Source organism: Abrus precatorius, unplaced genomic scaffold (genome assembly GCF_003935025.1).
Source record: "Abrus precatorius isolate BTA unplaced genomic scaffold, Abrus_2018 Scaffold6, whole genome shotgun sequence".
Taxonomy (NCBI): Eukaryota; Viridiplantae; Streptophyta; class Magnoliopsida; order Fabales; family Fabaceae; genus Abrus; species Abrus precatorius.
Window position 1 is genome coordinate 14,176,738 of NW_020874406.1, and position 20,073 is coordinate 14,196,810.

General features: G+C 31.9%; 1 protein-coding gene and 1 pseudogene across 1 annotated transcript; one reads left to right on the top strand and one right to left on the bottom strand.

Moving 5' to 3' along the window:
- Positions 1-2,778: 2,778 nt before the first annotated feature.
- Positions 2,779-9,089, bottom strand: LOC113870229 (annotated as a pseudogene).
- A 6,863-nt stretch (positions 9,090-15,952) lies between these two features.
- LOC113869733 (deacetylvindoline O-acetyltransferase-like) lies at positions 15,953-17,902 on the top strand. Its single transcript, XM_027506192.1, has 2 exons — positions 15,953-16,434; positions 17,185-17,902. Exons 1-2 carry the CDS (start codon positions 15,976-15,978, stop codon positions 17,812-17,814), a joined length of 1,089 nt encoding a protein of 362 aa, XP_027361993.1. The 5' UTR covers positions 15,953-15,975; the 3' UTR covers positions 17,815-17,902.
- Positions 17,903-20,073: the final 2,171 nt, after the last annotated feature.

Below are 20,073 nucleotides of genomic sequence, written 5' to 3' on the forward strand. Positions count from 1 at the left end.
TAAAAAGAAAAGGATTTTGAAAAAAAATTAGAGTTTTAGGTTACAAGGATGAATAAAGATAATCAAAAGTAAAAAAGAACCACAAAATAGTTCTTATCAAAAGAAAAATTGATTTTATTTTTTTGAACATTGGTTTCTCTAACTCACTCCTCTCTCTCGATTTTAAGTATCTTAGAGCTTTTATTTCTTTTTTATCTCCTTCTCTTCATCTGTTTGTTTCTCGGACTCTCTCTTTTTCCATACTCTCCAAAATGGTTCTATTCTCTCTCATTTTATTTCATCGTATCCTGAAAAAAAAAAGAAGCATCTCTCTGATGACCTAAACTTCCTATTTATAGCTTATACTTTCTAAACCTAGATCTTATTTAATATAAGATTATTTATTTATTTATTATTTTAAAAAAAGGTTTCAGCTTTCCATAATTCCTTATTTCTTGATGGTCATCCATCAGTTTTTCCTCAACCGTCTCCTTCACTTCTCTTAAAATTTACCCACTTACCCAAAATATCTACCTATTTAAAATTTGAATTTAAATTTTTAAAAATTTAAAACCCTAACCTATTATAGATCTACAATTTTAAATCCTATCTAATTTTATTTTATTTAAATTTTAAATTCTTAATCCTAACTCTCTATAAAATTTTTAATTTTGTTTTTTTTTATATTTATTATTATTATTATTTATTTTATTTAAAGAGATCCAGATAAAATTAAGTATTCACACTTTTTATACTTCTCTCTTTCTGCTTAACTCTTTATTTTCTTTAAGTATAATGGATAATTTACCTTTGTTCTTGTTGTTTTTTATTTATAGTGAAGTTCATTTAAAAAAAATAAATTAAATCTTTAATTTTTTTTGTTTTATTAAACTTATTTGTGTGGCAAATTAATCCTTAACAACAAAATCTTTTACATGTCTTTTGATTACAATTTTTTTAACTAGCATGTAAATTCAAAATTAACCTAACGTGGTTTTTTTTTAGCTATGGCATATTTAATATACTTTAAAAGATTATAAAATTTGATATAATATCAAAAACAATATATCTTTATTTTATTTAAAAAATGAAATTAAGAACAATATCTACTAACAATTGTATTTGACCAATTTAAATTTTTATAGATACTGTTCTTATCTTTACTTTTTTTTTATTAAAATTAAATTCATTATTCGTATTCTTATTTGATTATTTATTCTATACTATGAAGTTTTATGTCTCACTTGTCACTAATTTGTGAGTAAATTTTTTTATATTTTTTGTAATATTTAATAGTTTATGTATAACTTTTATTTAGTAATGTTGTGAACATGCAAGTTGCATATAAAGATTTCTTGATAAAAAATGCAACACAGAAAACAGAAAATGACTTGAGAGATTAAAGAGAGAGAGAGGGAGAAAAGGACGATACAGATTTACGTGGTTCACCCTTTTCATAGGCTACATCCACAGGGGCAGTATGATCACTTGTTTATTGCTGAGTAAAATTCAGAAAAGAGATACAATAAGGTGCCGTAAGATACCCTATATATAGATTGGGTTGTTTCACATGGTATACGTTGTAACTGAATTTAACTAACAAAAACATGTTAGATTTTTTAACATTAATATTAATATTTATATTAATTTATGGATTAGCATTATTAAATTATTATGGTTATATTGTTATTAATTATGACGTAAAATAAATGTGTATAATAATAATAATTATTATTATATAGATTTTGTAATTGGGCTCTTAGTGTGAATAGTACGTGATGGGTTGGACTATTCTATGTGCCCTGTGAGAGGTTCTTGCTCTCATCTGATTAGGCTTATATAACTGTTACCCCATTAGACAGTTACCAGTGTGAGATAATAGCAATCAGATAAGAGAGTAGTACACGCTCACTCAAAACAAGGATTGCTTATGACTCATGGTTGTCATCGGGATTGCTTATGACTCGTGGGTTCTCATCGGGATTGCTTATGACTCGTGGGTTCTCATCAGGTACGCGTTTAACGCAATTATTCAATTATATATAGTTGGAATTGTATTGAGTTGTTATGATGTGTATTATATATAATTGTGTTATCTTTAATTTTATATTTAAAATTCCTGCAAAACAGCCAATCCAGACTAGTTGTTCTTTGACAGCAAGGCTGATTACTTAAGATCCAAGGTGATGACAACCACAAACCGTGTTGCCGAATTAAACGATCTTGAATTAGATTTCACACAATAAAAATGAAATTATTAGGGCACAAATAGGAATTGAAATAAGAAGAAAATTAATAAAAAGTGAAAATAGAATAGAGATGGAAAATGACGCCACAATCGCAAGATTAATAAGCCAAGGAACGATTACCACAAGAGTCTTGACCTCTTGATAAGATCAAAGAAAATTAACTCATTTAAGAACCTAGAGTCACACGCTCTCACAAGAGTATTCAATCTCAAATTGTATTCAAAACTAATTAAAAGTGTGTTTACAAGAGCTTATATATGTCTAATGTTTGTAAACTAATACTAACGCAAACCCTAATGGGCTTCTTGGACCAACAAGGCTAAATTCAAATAAACTAAATAAAATAACAAGATATTATCTTAAATAATAACTCAAAATAAGTAATGATTAATATTAAAATAAATAAACTAAACATAATAATTAAATCCTAATAAAACTCGTTAGAGTTCAAATCCTCTAAGCATATGTAGTTGATTATCTTGAGCTTTTCTAACTCTAAATTGAGCTCCCTTTCAAAAAAGACAGCAACAATCTTTTCTAAGTCTCTATTTATTCTTTTTACCCTTGCCTTTGTCATTGGTCCTTGAAGCTCTTCTAATGCCTTCAAGTCTTTATCTTCAATAGGCCTTTCTTGATTCTCACCAATCCCTCCTTCTTCAAGAGAATTTGCCCTCAAATTTGACTCTTTATTATCTACATCAAAGAGAGATAAATCAGATACATTAAAAGTAACACTAACACCATATTCACCTGGTAAGTCCACTTTGTATGCATTATCCTCAATCCTCTCTAAGACTTGGAATGGTCCATCCCCTCTTGGCTGAAGCTTTGACTTTCTTTGTATAGGAAACCTCTCCTTACGCATGTGTACCCAAACCCAATCTTCGAGTTCAAATACCACTCTCTTTCTTCCCTTGTTGGCACATTTTGCTTGTTGTTCCACTTTCTTTTCAATTTGAGCCTTCACCTTTTCATGCAACTTTTTAACAAATTCAACCTTGGCATTGCCATCCTTATGTACTAAAGACACAACATTAGGAAGTGGCAACAAATCAAGTGGGGTGAGAGGATTAAATCCATAAACAACCTCAAAGGATGAATGCAGGGTAGTTGAATAAAATGTCCTATTACATGCAAATTCAATATGAGACAAGCATTCATCCCATGATTTGAGATTTTTTTTTACCATAGTCTTGAGGAGAGTAGTTAAGGTACGATTTACCACCTCTGTTTGTCCATCTGTTTGTGGGTGACATGTGGTAGAGAATAGAAGTTTGGTTCCAAGTTTTTGCCACAAAGTCCTCCAGAAGTGACTTAGAAACTTCAAATCTCTATCTGAAACAATGCTCCTTGGCAAACCATGCAACCTTACAACCTCTTTGAAGTATAGGTCCGCAATATGTGTAGCATCATCTACTTTCTTACATGGAATAAAATGAGTCATCTTTGAAAATCGGTCCACAACCACAAATATGGAGTCCTTGCCATTCTTTGTCCTTGGCAAACCTACAATAAAGTCCATAGAAACATCAATCCAAGGGTAATCTAGAACAGGTAATGGAGTATAAAGGCCATGAGGATTTACCTTGGATTTAGCCCTCTTGCACACAACACACCTTTCACAAAATTTATAAACATAATGTTTCATTTTAGGCCAAAAGAAGTGTTCTTGCAATATCATTAAAGTTTTAGGTACACCAAAGTGTCCCATCAAACCACCCTCATGAGCTTCTCTCACAAACAAGTCACGAATTGAGCATTTAGGCACACACAATTTATTCCCCTTAAACTAATACCCATCATGCTTGTAAAACCCATCATGAGCTCCTTTTTCACAAGATGCATATAATTCAACAAAGTCAGCATCATGCACATATAGTTCCTTTACATGTTTAAATCCAAGCAATTTTGTATCAAGCATAGAAAGCAACACATGACGCCTAGATAATGCATCAGCCACTACATTCATTTTACCTTGCTTATGCTTAATAACATAAGGGAATTGTTCTAGGAACTTTACCCACTTAGCATGCCTTTTATTTAATTTCCCTTGACCCTTAAGATATTTCAATGATTCATGGTCACTATGGATCACAAATTCTTTAGATAAAAGATAATCTTGCCATGTTTGGAGTGCCCTAATCAAAGCATAAAGTTCTTTATCATAAGTAGGATACTTCAAGCATGCTCCATTAAGCTTTTCACTAAAGTAAGCAATGAGATGTCTCTCTTGCATCAAAACAGCCCCTATCCCAACATTAGATGCATCACACTCAAATTCAAAAGATTTAGCAAAATTAGGGAGTGCAAGTATCGGTGCATGCATAAGCTTATTCTTCAAAGTATTAAAGGCTTTCTGTTGCTCCCTTTCCCATTTAAAACCCACATTTTTCTTAACAACTTCATTTAAGGGTGCGACAATGGTACTAAAATCTCTCACAAAGCGCCTATAAAAGCTTGCTAACCCATGAAAGCTCCTTACTTCACTCACAGTCCTAGGGGTTGGCCAATCTTTAATGGCTTTAACTTTTTCCTCATCCACATGCACACCCTTAGAATTAACAACAAAGCCAAGAAAAATTACATGATCTTTACAAAATGTGCATTTTTCAATGTTTGCATACAATTGTTCATGTCTTAAAACCTCCAACACACACCTCAAATGCAACATATGCTCATCAAAAGATTTGCTGTAAATTAAGATATCATCAAAGTAAACAACAACAAAATTTCCTAAGAAGTTCCTAAGCACATGATTCATTAAGCGCATAAAGGTGCTAGGTGTATTAGTCAACCCAAATGGCATAACCAACCATTCATACAAGCCATATTTAGTCTTAAAAGCTGTTTTCCATTCATCCCCTTCCCTTATTCTTATTTGGTGATATCCACTCTTACGATCAATCTTAGAAAAATAACAAGCACCAAACAATTCATCAAGTAAATCATCCAAACAGGGTATGGGGTGTCTATACTTTACAGTAATATTATTGATGGCACGACAATTAGTACACATCCTCCAGCTTCTATCTTTCTTGGGTACCAAAATGACTGGTACAACACAAGGGCTCAGGCTTTCCTTCACCCATCCTTTCTCTAACAATCCTTCTACTTATTTTTGACTCTCTTGAGTTTCTTGAGAATTGATCCTATATGCAGGTCGATTGGGCAAGGTTGTTCCTGGAATCAAGTCAATTTGATGTTCTATCCCTCTAATTGGAGGTAGACTGTGAGGCACTTCTTTAGGGAAGACATCTTCAAATTCCTACAAAAGAGAAGAAACACCACTAGACAAAGTATTATTAGCAAAAGAATTAATATAATCACTATGAGGACTTTCTTTACATAAAAGTAGATAAATAGGCCGAGAGGCCAATAACGCTTTTCTCACTTCTTTTTTTTTTACAAATAAATTTTCTCTCATTTCATGTTGATTTTTTTCTTCACTTTTTTTATTCACTCTCATATTTTTCATTTGGAAGTATCCTCACTTTTTCTCCTTTCTTTTTAAGTTTCCCTTCAAGCTCACTCTTTTTCTTTTCATCTTTTCTCTCTTGCTCTCTTTTCAACTTCATGACTATTTGATCCTCACACACTTGACTAGGAGTCATGTGCACTAGAGTGATTGTGCACCCTTTATGTATAAATGTGAACTTGTTGGAATGACCATCATGAATAGCTTTCTTGTCAAACTGCCAAGGTCTTCCTAAGAGTATATGACTTGCTTCCATAGGCACTACATCACACAAGACTTCATCTTTATACTTACCAATAGAAAAAGTAATTAAAACTTGCCTATTAACAACCAACTCCCCTTCATCACTCAACCATTGTAGCTTATAAGGCTTGGGGTGAGGAGTAGTAGTAAGGTTCAATTTCTCAATAAGTCAAATACTAGCCACATTGGTACAACTACCACCATCAACAATAAGAGAACAAACCTTTCCAAGTACCAAACATCTTGAATGAAAAATATTTTCTCTTTGTGTGGTATCATCCTCCTTAGCTAAACTACCCAAGATATGCTTTACCATAAGCAAATCTCCCTCGTGGCATAAAGCTTCAAACTCACTATCCTCTTCACTTGAAGTGTGTGATGATTGAGATGATCTAGCACTTGAGATCTCACTATTCTCTCTCAAAATCATGGTTTTCCTGTTCGGACATTGTGATGCAATATGACCCATTTCAAGGCACTTGAAGCATTTAATTTCCCTATGTCGAGAAGTAGAAGAAACAGAAGCATTAGTAGGATTAAAAGAAGTTTTAGGTGAAGGTTTACCACTTTAGACAGTCATGTCCTTAGTTAATGTTCCCTCCTTCTTCACTCCTTCCTTCCATCCTTTTGAGTTATAGGAGGAGATACTCTTCCTTAAAGTACCCTTTCTCTTTAGTTGTGCTTCTACTTTAATAGCTTGGTGAACCAAATCTTCAAGTTCCACTATGTCACATATGTCATGGTTCAACCCATTTAAGAAACGAGCCATTGTTGCTTCTCTTTCTTCAAATACATTAGCTCGTATCATGGCAACTTCCATTTCTTTATAATAGTCATCAACACTTTTGCCACCTTGCCTAAAACCTTGAAGCTTTGTATGAAGCTCTCTATTGTAGTATGTAGGAACAGATCTCCTACGCATTAGGTTCTTTATTTCAATTCATGTATCTATAGGCCCCTCATCATATCTCTTTCGGTCCCTTTGAATTTGATCCCACCACACCAAAGCGTAGTCATGAAATTTTAGGGAGACCACCTTTACTTTCTTTTCTTCACTATAATCATGGCATGAGAATATTTGCTCTATCTTCAATTCCCACTCTAAGTATGCTTCAACATCATTCCTTCCATGAAAACTAGGAATCTTTATTTTAACTCCACCGATTCTCTCATTTTCTCTTATTCTTACATCTTCTCTTCTCCTTCTTTGATTCCTCCTCTCTCTATTATCTCTCCATCTATCATACTTTCTTTCTTTATCATCTCTCCTATTTCTTCTTCTTTCTCTTGAAGAACTACTAGAGTTTCCATGGGCATGTGGGGAACGATCACGTGACCGCCTTCTTGCATTATTTGCCAACGCCTCTTGAACATTCCTTATTGCTTCATTTTGCCTCTCAAACATGCTTTCAAATCTTTGAGCAAGTCTTTCAATTTGTGAGGCAGGAGTGCTCTCTCTACTTGATCCTCCTTCTTGAGACATTCTACAAAACAATAAAAGTTAATGCAAAAAGAAAAGGTTCTCTCTACTTGCTAAGAGTTTTCACTCAGTAGATATTCACTCGTGTTTCAATCTAAATTGGCTTTTGTGTAAGGATTTCTCTCTTGTCTTTTTCCTCTCAAGAGTTCTTAAAGAAGTCAACCTCCAATCCACACAATTAACCAAAACCAAGAGACGATCAATCAATGAGAATCAAGTGAAGCCAACAAAAGAAAACTCTAAGACAAAACTAAGGAAGCCAACAAGACAATAGAAAAAAAAGAGACTAAATAAGAAATAAGCACACTCAAAAATATATTGCAAATAAGACAAAATTGGATAATGTAAAGAAGATTATGTAATGTTAAACAACTACTATTTTTTTTTTGTATGGAATCAAGCAAAATAAGTGAAAGATTGGAAGAAATATATCAAAAACACATTTTTGTATGTTGCAATTTTTTTTGTAGTATATTTTTTTTTCTTTTTTTTTTCAATGAGCAACGTGCGATGAAGAGTACTTTTCAATCCAATTCTAACCAAAGCTCTTGATACCAATTGATGACAACCACAAACTGTGTCGCCGAATTAAACGATCTTGAATTGGATTTCACACAATAAAAACGAAATTATTAGGGCACAAATAGGAATTGAAATAAGAAGAAAATTAAGAAAAAGTGAAAATAGAATAGAGATGGAAAATGGCGCCACAATCGCAAGATTGATAAGCCAAGGAACGATCGCCACAAGAGTCTTGGCCTCTTGATAAGATCAAAGAAAATTGGTTCACTTAAGAACCTAGAGTCACACGCTCTCACAAGAGTATTCAATCTCAAATTGTATTTAAAACTAATTAAAAGTGTGTTTACAAGAACTTATATATGCCTAATGTTCGTAAACTAATACTAACGCAAACTCTAATGGGCTTCTTGTACCAACAAGGCTAAATTCAAATAAACTAAATAAAATAACAAGATATTATCTTAAATAATAACTCAAAATAAGTAATGACTAATATTAAAATAAATAAACTAAACATAATAATTAAATCCTAATAAAACTCGTTAGAGTTCAAATCCTCTAAGCATATGTAGTTGATTATCTTGAGCTTTTGTAACTCTAAATTGAGCTCCCTTTCAAATAAGACAGCAACAATCTTTTCTAAGTCTCCATTTATTCGTTTTGCCCTTGCCCTTGTCATTGGTCCTTGAAGCTCTTCTAATGCCTCCAAGTCTTTGTCTTCAATGAGCCTTCCTTGATTCTCATCACAAGGTATGGTTAACAATTCTCCACCTTGCATTGGAGTCTTAGGCTAAGCTTTAGATGTGATGCTATTGCCACCTGTCCCTAAGAACTATTTCCACTTATCAACATTAAGCAAGTCCAAGCAATGCATGAACTTGCTTCTTAGGACCGATTTTGTGAACATATCTGCGGGATTATGCTTTGTGTCTATCTTCTGAACTTTTATCCTTTTCTCAGTTTGGATGAAGTGGTATCTAACATCTATATGTTTGGTCCTTTCGTTATGAACTTGATCTTTAGCCAAGCATATAGCACTCAAACTATCACAGTAGAATACGGCATAATCTTGAGGGTAACCAAGGTCTGTGATTAAGCCCTTCAACCATATTCCCTCCTTTGCTGCTTCTGTCAAAGCCATGTATTCGGCTTCAGTGGTAGATAGAGCCACTGATGGTTGAAGTGTTGATTTTCAGCTTACAAGGGAATTACCTAATGTGAAGGCATATCCTGTAACAGATTTTCTTCCATCTTGGTCAGTTGCATAATTTGCATCTGAGTACCCTGCTAAGGTGCAGTCTTTATTGGCATCATAAACCAGTCCAACATCTGAGGTACCCTTAAGATATTTGAAAATTCTCTTTGTTGCTTGCCAATGCTCCTTTTGAGGTGAGTGTAGGAACCTGCTGACCGCATGTGTTAGGTCAGGTCTTGTACATACCATAGTATACATGAGACTTCCAACAGCACTTGCATAAGGTACACGATTCATGTACTTCTTATCTTCTGTAGATTGATGAGCTTGAGCAGAAAGGTGATTCTTAGCTGCCAGAGGAGTACTTATGTGTTTTGCAGTGACCATTCCAAACTTCTTCAGAATCTTCTGTATGTATTCCTTCTGTGACACAAACGACTTTTTGTTCATCCTATCTCTATATATTTCCATGCCAAGGATCTTTTGAGTAGGACCAAGATCCTTCATGTTAAATTCTTCACTTAACCATGTCTTTAATTTCTGAATTTCTGACTTGTTCTGAGATACTATGAGCATATCATCAACATAGAGTAAAAGATATATCATAGCATCACCCTCCACCTTGTTGTGGTAAACACAACAGTCATAGGGGCTTCTTTGAAGACCTTTGCTGATCATGAAGCTGTCAAACCTCTTGTACCACTGCCTAGGAGATTGCTTTAACCCATACAACGACCTTTGTAGTTTACAGACATAGTCTTCTTTTTCGTTAACTTTGAAACCTTCAGGTTGAGTCATTAAGATGTCTTCATCCAATTTTCCATGTAAAAATGCAGTTTTCACATCTAGTTGCTCTAGTTTCAGGTCTTGACATGCTACAAGAGCAAGTAGAACTCTTATAGAGGTGTGTCTCACAACAGGTGAGAAGATCTCGTTATAATCCACTCCTTCCTTTTGACTGAACCCCTTTGCCACCAAACGTGCCTTGTATCTTATTGAATCAGTTCTGAGAATACCAGCTTTTCTTTTGAAAATCCATTTGCATCCCACTACATGTCTTCCTTCAGGTTTCTTGATCAGCTTCCATGTTTGATTTTTGTGAAGTGATTCCAATTCTTCTCTCATGGCAAGTATCCATTTGTCAGCATCATGTCCATTGATAGCTTCCCTGTAGTTATTTGGTTCTGGATTGTCAACCTCTTCAGCTACATGGAGGGCATAGGCAGTTATGTCTTCAAAACCATATATGATTGGAGGTTTAATAACCCTTTTTGATTTCTGTTGACCTTCCTGATCAATTTGGTTGTCAGCTTGACTAGATTTCTGATTGAGTGAGTCTGATTCTGATTCATCATCTGAAGAACTTGACTGAACAGATTCTGAAGTATTCATATCACATTTTGATTTATGAGGAGTAGTGTGATTCTCCACTTGTTTGGGCACCTGTGACATTTCTTCTGAGACATACTTGAAATTTTGGTCAGACATAACAGTTTCATAAAAAATAACATCCCTGCTTAATATAACCCTTTTTTCATATGGTGACCAAATTTTGTATCCTTTTACTCCTTCTCCATATCCCACAAATATTCCTTACTTAGATCTAGGTTCTAACTTACCCTCATTACTGTGATAATAAGCTGGACACCCAAAGACTTTAAGCTTAGAGTAATCTGCAGATTTATTTGACCATATTTCAATTGGTGTTTTACAGTTAATAGCAGTTGAGGGAGATCTGTTGATCAAATAACAAGCAGTGCTGATGGTTCTGCCCAATACCTTGTATCTAAATCAGCATTAGATATCATACACCTGGCTCTTTCCAATAAGGACCTATTCATTCTTTCAGCTACTCCATTCTGTTGTGGAGTATTCCTAACTGTTAGTTGTCTTGAAATACCATGTTCCTTGTAGAAATCATTAAATTCAGTTGAACAGAATTCAAGACCATTATCAGTTCTAAGACATTTAACCTTCTTGTCAGTTTTGTTTTCAACTAAGTTTTTCCAGTCTTTGAAGTTTTTAAAGGCCTGATTCTTATGCTTCATTATGTAGATCCATGTCATCCTTGAATAATCATCAATAATGGATAAGAAATACCTAGCACCTCCAAGAGATAGAACCTGTGATAGTCCCCAGCAGTCAACATGAACATAGTCCAGGATTCCCTTAGTGGTGTGCATTGTTTTAGGAAACTTCACTCTATGTTGTTTTCTGTAGACACAGTGCTCACAGAAATTGAGCTTTTGAAAAACTTTGTTGCCTAGAAGTCCTTGCTTATTAAGGATCAACATTCCTCTTTCACTCATGTGTCCAAGTCTCATATGCCATAAGTATGTTGAATCTGACACATGGTCAACTGATTTGGTTAGAAGTGAAACTCCACCTGCTTCCTTAGCTGTTGATCCTTGTAGTATGTATAGATTTCCTCTCTTTGTTGCTCTCATGACAGTAGTTGAGCCCTTCCTTATATTCAGAATCCCATTTTCTCCATCCCATTTGAATCCTCTAAAGTCCAAAACTCCTATGGAGATCAGATTGTTCTTCAGTTCAGGTACATGTCTGACTTTAGTGAGAATTCTAATTGTTCCATCAAACATCTCAAGTTTGATAGATCCTATTCCTGAAACTTTACATGGTGTGTGGTCTCCCATAAGAACATTCTTGCCGGATCTATCTTCATATGTATGAAACTAGCTTTTGTTTGGACACATATGATAAGAACATCCTGAGTCAAGTAGCCATTGTTCTGCAGAATGTTGAGGGTGATCAACAATTGACAGCACTAACTCAGTTTCAGATGAGGAATCTTCCTGTACATTTGCAACTGTTGACTTTTGTTTCTTCTTCTTTGGACAATCTTTCTTCCAATGTCCCGGTTCTTTACAATAATTGCAGATATCCTTTGGATCAAATTTTCCCTTTTTCTTACCTTTATCCTTCTTATTTTTTTGGGTTGAATCTGTGACCATGAGTCCAACTCCATTGCTGTCTTCATCATTTCCTGAAACCTTGTTCCTCAATTCTCTTGAGTGTAGGCTGGATTTCACTTCCCCCATGGTAATGCGATCTTTGCCAACACTTAAGGAATTAACGAAACTTTCATATGAATGGGGCAATGAGGCTAACAGAATCATAGCGGCATCTTCATCCTCTACCTTGACATCAATATCTCTAAGTTCCATTAAGATGGAATTTAATTCATCTAAATGTTCCTTTAGAGATGTACCTTCCTTCATTTAAAGGCTGAACAGTCGTCGTTTCAGGAGCAACTTGTTGCATAAGGATTTCGTCATATAGAGTCTTTCAAGCTTTTGCCATAGACCACTTGCTGTATCTTCATTTGCTACCTCGTACAACACTTCATCCGATAGAGATAGCAGAATCATCGAATGTGCTTTCTCTTCTTGTTCTACAAGTTCTTCCTTCTTCCCCTCTATGATTTCCTCCTTCAATTTTGAAGAAGATTTTTCATCCTTCTTCACTGAGACAGACGAAAGAGGCCCCCATAATCTTTGTTCTTTCAACAAAGCTCGCATCTTGATGCGCCATAGGTTGAAGCTGTTCTTGCCATTGAATTTCTCAATTCTCAGAGTTGTCGCCATTGTTCTTTGAATGCTTCTTGCACGATCTTACAACGGAAAAAGATCAAGTTATTGAAGGTTGAATGTTAATATGGCCTTAGAGATGGTCATCTTGATTTGGTCCCTTCGAACTTGGCTCTTGATACCAATTGTTGTGAACATGCAAGTTGCATATGAAGATTTCTTAATAAATAATGCAACACAGAAAACAGAAAATGACTTGAGAGATCAAAGAAAGAGAGAGAGAGAGAGAGAAGGACGATACGGATTTACGTGGTTAACCCTTTGCATGGGCTCAATCCACGGGGGCAGTATGATCACTTGTTTATTGTTGAGTAAAATTCAAAAAAGAGATACAATAAGGTGCCGTAAGTTACCCTATATATAGATTAGGTTGTTTCACATGATATACGTTGTAACTGAATTTAACTAACAAAAACAGCCAATCCAGACTAGCTGTTCTTTGATAGCAAGGCTGATTACTTAAGATCCAAGGTATGGTTAACAAGTAATTTTTTAATTTAAAAAAAGTCATAGAAAAAATATCAATTCAAGAGTAAACATTGTTAAAATAGTGTATATCTCAAGAGGATTGAAAAAAAAAAAAAGAACACTCATCTATTTGCAATCGCGAAGATGCAACAGAGAGGCACGTGATTTGCTTACATGCATGTACCTATTAAATGTACATTGACTAAACTATCCTCTTTTTATGTATAAATAACATCATAGAAAACATAACTTTTTATTTATCCAACTAATGAGTTATAACAATAATCATATAGATTATTTATGTGAAGTTTTAGATAGGTGTGGTATGTTATTAATTTGTATAAAATTACAAAGATAAAATATAAAATATGTTTAGATAAAAATAGCCAGTAAAATATGTAAAATATTAATATAAATTTTTATTTTTCAATTAATCATTTCATTTTTAACAAATTTATATAAATCAACAATATAATAAATTATTATATTTTTTTAGTTATTAAATAAATTTTAAAATAAAGAACTTAAATAAAAAATAAAAAATAAATATAACTATTTTAAAGATTAAAAATACACATAAATTAAATTAAAGCGTGAATACTGAAAATATAATTAAACTAATAATATGTTATGCAAAATGCTGCTAAATACTGTCGATTTGATACAACTTAACCTATCATATTAAGTTTAAATTTTAACTAATGTTATTGAAAATTGAAAAAAAAAGTCAAATATAATAATTAAACTCTAAACTATAAAATTATTTAAAAAATATTAAATATTTTAGATTGTGATGTGATATTTAAATTGTTTAAAATTTAATAATATTTTTTGTACTTAATTGTACATAGGTGTGAATTAGTAGATCAATGTGGTATGCTCCAAATTGAAGAACAACAATTATATACGTTGATTTTATTATTTCTTTTAAAGGGATGATGGTCCTATTCTCTTCGACCTTGTTCCCTATATATGTCATACGTAATATGCTCATCCATCTATGATGTCTAATACAGTAGAAACTCTTTAAATTAATACTCGATAAATTAATAAACTTTCTAAAATAATAAATTTATCTGGTCCCGACTTGGACTAATATAAAAAATTGAAAAACTCGATAAAATAATAAGATAATAATTTTTCGGGAGATCCCTTTATAATTTTCAGTCCTAAGAAAATCATAAATTAATAATTCATAGAAACTGAAAAAAATATATTACACTCTATTGAAATATGATTCAATAGTTGTCTGTTTTCCTTTAAAGTTTAAGTCTATTTGGAGCTCATCTCTAACTTTTTTTATTGCATCCAATGCATATGTAGTATAGTTACTAATTTACTGTACGTTGAGTCTCAAGATTCGCTGCAACGTAATTCTAAGAGGCATAGATTAATTTACTTTTTTGTTTGGTATGTACAGTATAATTACTTAAAAACTCTTTAAATTAATAATTATTAATTTATTAATAAATTAATAACTCTCTAAATTAATAAATTTCTCCGGTCCTGACATTATTAATTTAAAGAGTTTCTACTGTATTAATATACAGTAAATAAGCAAATGTTGCAATTGCATTAACAACTGTCAACGATATAACCCATGGAATAATAATGCATTAATGTAAAATATTTTTATATAGTGTATAAAGTTGTATTTTATTTTTCAACAATATTAAATAGTTCGTGTTTTTATATTCTAAATACTTATTTCATTAATCTTTTTACATTTATTTTTCGAGCCAGTATTTTATTTTTTTTAACAACGTTGTGGAGTCTCTTAAATGACATACTAAGCTAACTTCAAAGTTTTGGTAGCTGGAAGAAAGCAATTCACATTAAATGAGAAACACAACTTTTGAAAATTTTCTTTGAATCTAAAATTTTATTGAATAAATATTTAATTAAAGTATTCATGTAAACACTCTCTTTATATTACATTCTAACATGCGGTTTGAGTCTTTTGATCTTAAAAGATGGACGAAACATTGACACATTTACCTCTAGACTGAATGAGAATGCAGTAAAATAAAAATTATAATGTTATGCCATTTATATTATTTCAAAACTTTGGACTATTCAATACATCCACGTGAATAATTTAATAGATAACAACCATTTTCACCTTTTTTTTTTCTTCTCTTGCTTTATTATTATTATTATTATTATTTTCATCACACGCATTTATTCAAAGAAATTTGGTAACAGTTATAAAGAACATTATTAAATTGATAGACACAGGGTTGGGTGGGAAGGTCACGGACCGGGATGAAGTGGGAAGAAGATCTTTCTACAATTAATTGTCAACTCATGTTAATGGCACAATTAATAATCTCAAGAAATATAACTCATCTTTTCAAATAAAAAAAAATCCAAAAATAGTAAAAATAATTATCACTCTGTTTATACAATTTTTATAATTAAAATTTAAAATATTTTTTCAAATAAAATAATTGTGATTTTTTTAATCTTAAAGAAAAATGATTGACAACATCTATTAAAATGTAACAAATAATGTGACATAATTTAAGAGTATACAAATTAAAGGTATACTTTAAATTACACCTATTCACCTTATTTCTTTTACTCGCATGGTAAAGTTGGGGCAAAATAAATGAATAAAGGGACCAGTGATTTGCTTTGGAACCCCACATTTTGATTTTTGGCCATGGAAGGCTATGATTATAAATACACGAGGTATGTGGCAAAATTTATGGTGACATAGAACTAGACACTAGTGAGTTGGAAAAAGTAACAGAATGGAGGGACATGAGAATGGTGGAAAGTTGGAAATTGTGGCAATAATGAGTGTGCCACCACTAAAGGTGACTGAACCAAGGCGAGTTCGGAAAGTTTTGGTGAGTGAAGAGCACAGAAGAACCATCGAGGGGTGCTACCAAACAGTGTTGTACTATGAGAAGTTGAAGGAGGAAGAGCATGGTTGGTCTTTGGCTGGTTGGATTGTGGAGTCACTGGCAATGGTTCTTTTGGATTACCCTTTACTTGCTGGGCGTCTCCAAAGAAGAGAGGTTGGTGATGAGACAGAATTGGAAATTGTGTCCAATGATTCTGGGATTCGACTCTTGGAAGCTCGTTTCCCAACCAGCTTGCCAGAGTTTCTTGCTTTGAATCAAAAGGAACATCTTGAGGCTGAGCTTGTCTTTTGGAAGGAAATTGATGCCCACTCTCCTAATTTCTCTCCCCTCTTTTATGTTCAGGCAATTTTCTTTACTGTCTTTCTGTCGGTTCTTTTTTTACTGTGTTTTTAATCCTTCTTTTTTTTTTTATAAAATTGGTCCATATGAGTTTATTTGATCAAGTTTGTTAAGAGTTTTAAATTTACACTCAAATTACTTGTAATCTTTTTTTTTTTTTTCAGTTTAGGGCATTTCAAGTTTTTTAAATATAAAATATATGCTCTAATTTAATTTTTTATTTTACAGTTTAAATAATATAACTTTGTTAACTTCAGGTTTTAAGATTAAGTTTAAATATTTTTTATAAAAATATATTTATTATTAAAATTATAAAGTAGAATAAACATCTTTTTTTAAAACAAAATTTTATTATAATTAGTTACTTATCTTTAATTTTAAGAGTTGAAATTAACATTTTAAAAAAATAATATATTGATTTTTTTATTTGACTCAGCGCAACTTAAAATCTACATTGAACAGTTTAACAGTTTATTTCAACATTTTTAAATTAGTATGTTGAATTTTAAAAAATTATTAAATTTTATTTATTTTAGTCTTTATATTTAAAAAAAGTATTTTTATCGCTTGTTAAGGATAAAAAACACGTGACTTTTGTGCATTGTAAAGACTAAAAATAAATAAAATTTATAAAAAATTAAAATCAAAAGGGTGATAGAAGAAGTTATTATTTAGAAGAAATAAGGTGAATGAAACACACCTTAATTCTAACACAGCATGAAATGGAAGGTTTTGTGTGTATTGTTTTTGTAGGTGACAAACTTCGAATGTGGAGGATATTCGATTGGCATTAGCTGCAGCGTCTTATTGGCAGAGGCATTGTTAGTGGAGAACTTTCTTGAGAAATGGGCACAAATACACAACAAAATGTCAACCAAAAATGAAGAAATAAAGACACCCATATTTTACCATCCTCGTCTTAAAACTCCCGAGTCTCTTCCATCCGACATAATCACACGCACAAAAAGCAAAAACGGGGTTCAAAACATGGTATTCAAAATCACTTTCGAGGATGTCAATTTCCAGAAGGAATTGTGGAGGGAATTGGCCATGCTTTGTGTTGAGGACGCAGAAAAAAAGCTAAGCACCAACATGGGTTCGGGTTTTTCTTTGGTCGTGAAAGAATCATCGGATGTGATAAAGGTAGAAAGTTGCTCCAAGAATGGATGGAGTGTGAAGGGATTGAGACTCAAACACCAAATCACTGGAACCACATGGAACCATTTTGGAGTTTATGAGGTTGCATTTACTGAAGGAAACAAACCCGTCCACGTGTCATGCTGGATTGGATCAGTTGCTGATGGACATGTTATGGCAGTTCCATGCCTCAAGGAGAATGCATGTGGTGGTGTCATTGTAGTTTCACCCCCTCCTTTTCATTAGTAATTCTAAAGCCTACAATGCCTTTGAGTTCTAATCATGTTTTAACGCACCGGAGATCGAGTCCCCATTGTATAAGGTTTAATAAATTTTAGGGGCAATTGTATTTTTAGTTCTCATGTTTTATTTTGCGTGTAATTTTGGTTATTTTAATTTCACTTATTTATTTTTGTTGATTATTTATTTAAATTTATTTTTAAGAATTTATCTAGTAATTAATAGATATATAAAAAGATACAATATATATTTTTATTTGTACAAGTTTATAAGAAAAATATATAAAATACTTAAATATAAATAGTTTTTTAATTGTATTTTAAAAAATTACTCTTCATCATTTTTTATTGTAAACTTTAATGAAATATAATATATTTTAACAATTTTTTTTTTATTTTTAATTTTTTTCTTCTCTTTTCATCTTTTATCTATATTTATTTTTATCATCTTTTGAATTTTGATATTTTTTTTCTTTTTTCATCTTTTTATTTTTTCTTTTCGTATCTTCATTCGTGTTTCTAAAAATTATTTTTCACCCTCTTTAAATTTTAAAGGAGATGTGCATAAAGGTGTAAATAGAAAGAGAAAATATATTTTTATTGAAAATTGAAGAAAAAGAGAACTAGGTTGTGTAAATGGATATGAGAGATAAAAGAAAGAAACAAAAAAAAAGCAACAAAAAAACTTGTCAAAATACATTTTTTTTGTCAAAATTTAAAAATATAAATAATAATTTCTTAACTAAATTAATGTTTTTGAAGAAAAAATTATTTAAAATATCTTTATAAGTTAAAAATGAAATAAGAAAAACTAGAAAATTAAATTGAGGCATAACTAGAGTTTATGGGCGGCTTTTTTGCCCGCATAAGGTTAATGGAGAAACAAATTCTCCTTCTGGGGTTGTTTGGTAAGAAATTCGCTGCCTGGGGTGATTTACGAGTGTCGTAAAAAATGGTAACGACACATTGGTAAGTATCGTCAATGAAAATGCCGACACTAATTGAAAATTATGCCACGTGGCACATGTGTCCTCTAGTAGTAGTCCGATACATATGTGTCGGTTATGTTTTTTGCAACAGTCATGTGTCAGCTGAAAGAATGGCAACATTCACTCTGTGTCAGTTGGTTTGACGCCAACACATATCTCGTTCACTCCTTCACCCAACAGACAAAACAAATGACATGCTTTTATCCAAAAGTCTTTATCCAATTAAGATGTATATATATAGCGAGACGAATATGTATCGGTTGCAAACATTTGAAGCAACGTCCGGTAGAAGAAATTTCAAGTTAGAATGTTATTAATTTATTGTTTTAAATTTTTTAATTATTGCAAATAAGTTTGAATTAATAATTTTAATATTATTATAAATAGATGAAATTAAAAATATTTGTAGGAATTAATTAAATTATTTAATGTTAATATAATATTATTGAAAATATAAATGTAAATTTTTTTATTTTAATTTTTTTGTAATATTTTTTTATTACTATTTGTTTAGTAAATTTTTGTAATAATTTTGGCTGTCTTTTATAATTTGATACATAGAATGACTGAAATTGTGGTTATTTTATACTAGAATGGAAGAATGTACCAAGAAAATGAGGGTATTATATTTGAAAGGAATAAGAAAATGATTAAAATAGAACGTGGAATTACTTATGAGATGTTGAAAAAAAAAATACATACAAAATTGAGATTATGCAATAGTAATGTAATTTCTAGACTGATTTCACGAATTTTAGTTGATTCAAGGAGTGGAAACTACACAATTTTAGATGTATGTGATGATGAAGACATTGACTGTATGATAAGTGCTTGTCAAGAACGACATAAAAGAAATGTAGTTGAGTTATATGTGGATATTGCGGTTGGTGAAACTTCTCATGTAGGTGAAACTTTGTTACGTTTAAATTTATCATTCCCAACTATTAATGTTAGTGACAATGAAGAAGAGTATGCAATTAGAGTAAGTAATGTATTATATTTATTTAAATTATATGATGTTTAAAATTTTATAATTTATTAATAAATATTTGTTGCTGTATCTACAGATGAAGAAGATGAGTACGATGATGACTATGAAGATGAAGGAGAAATTCCTTTAGATAATTCTTCTGATACTGATTTGGAAGATGATTTCGATTCAATGATGAATATTTCAAACACGGGAAGAAATAACCATATGCAAAGACAATCTACAGGTATAATTTTATATAATCCAATAATTGTAAAATATTTGTAACTAACATTAGTTGAGTTTA

Excerpts from the sequence above, each read along its gene's own strand:
- LOC113869733 (XM_027506192.1), top strand. The coding sequence starts at position 15,976 with ATGGAGGGACATGAGAATGGTGGAAAGTTGGAAATTGTGGCAATAATG. Across the intron at positions 16,435-17,184 it reads CTCCCCTCTTTTATGTTCAG|GTGACAAACTTCGAATGTGG; the intron begins GCAATTTTCTTT and ends TTGTTTTTGTAG.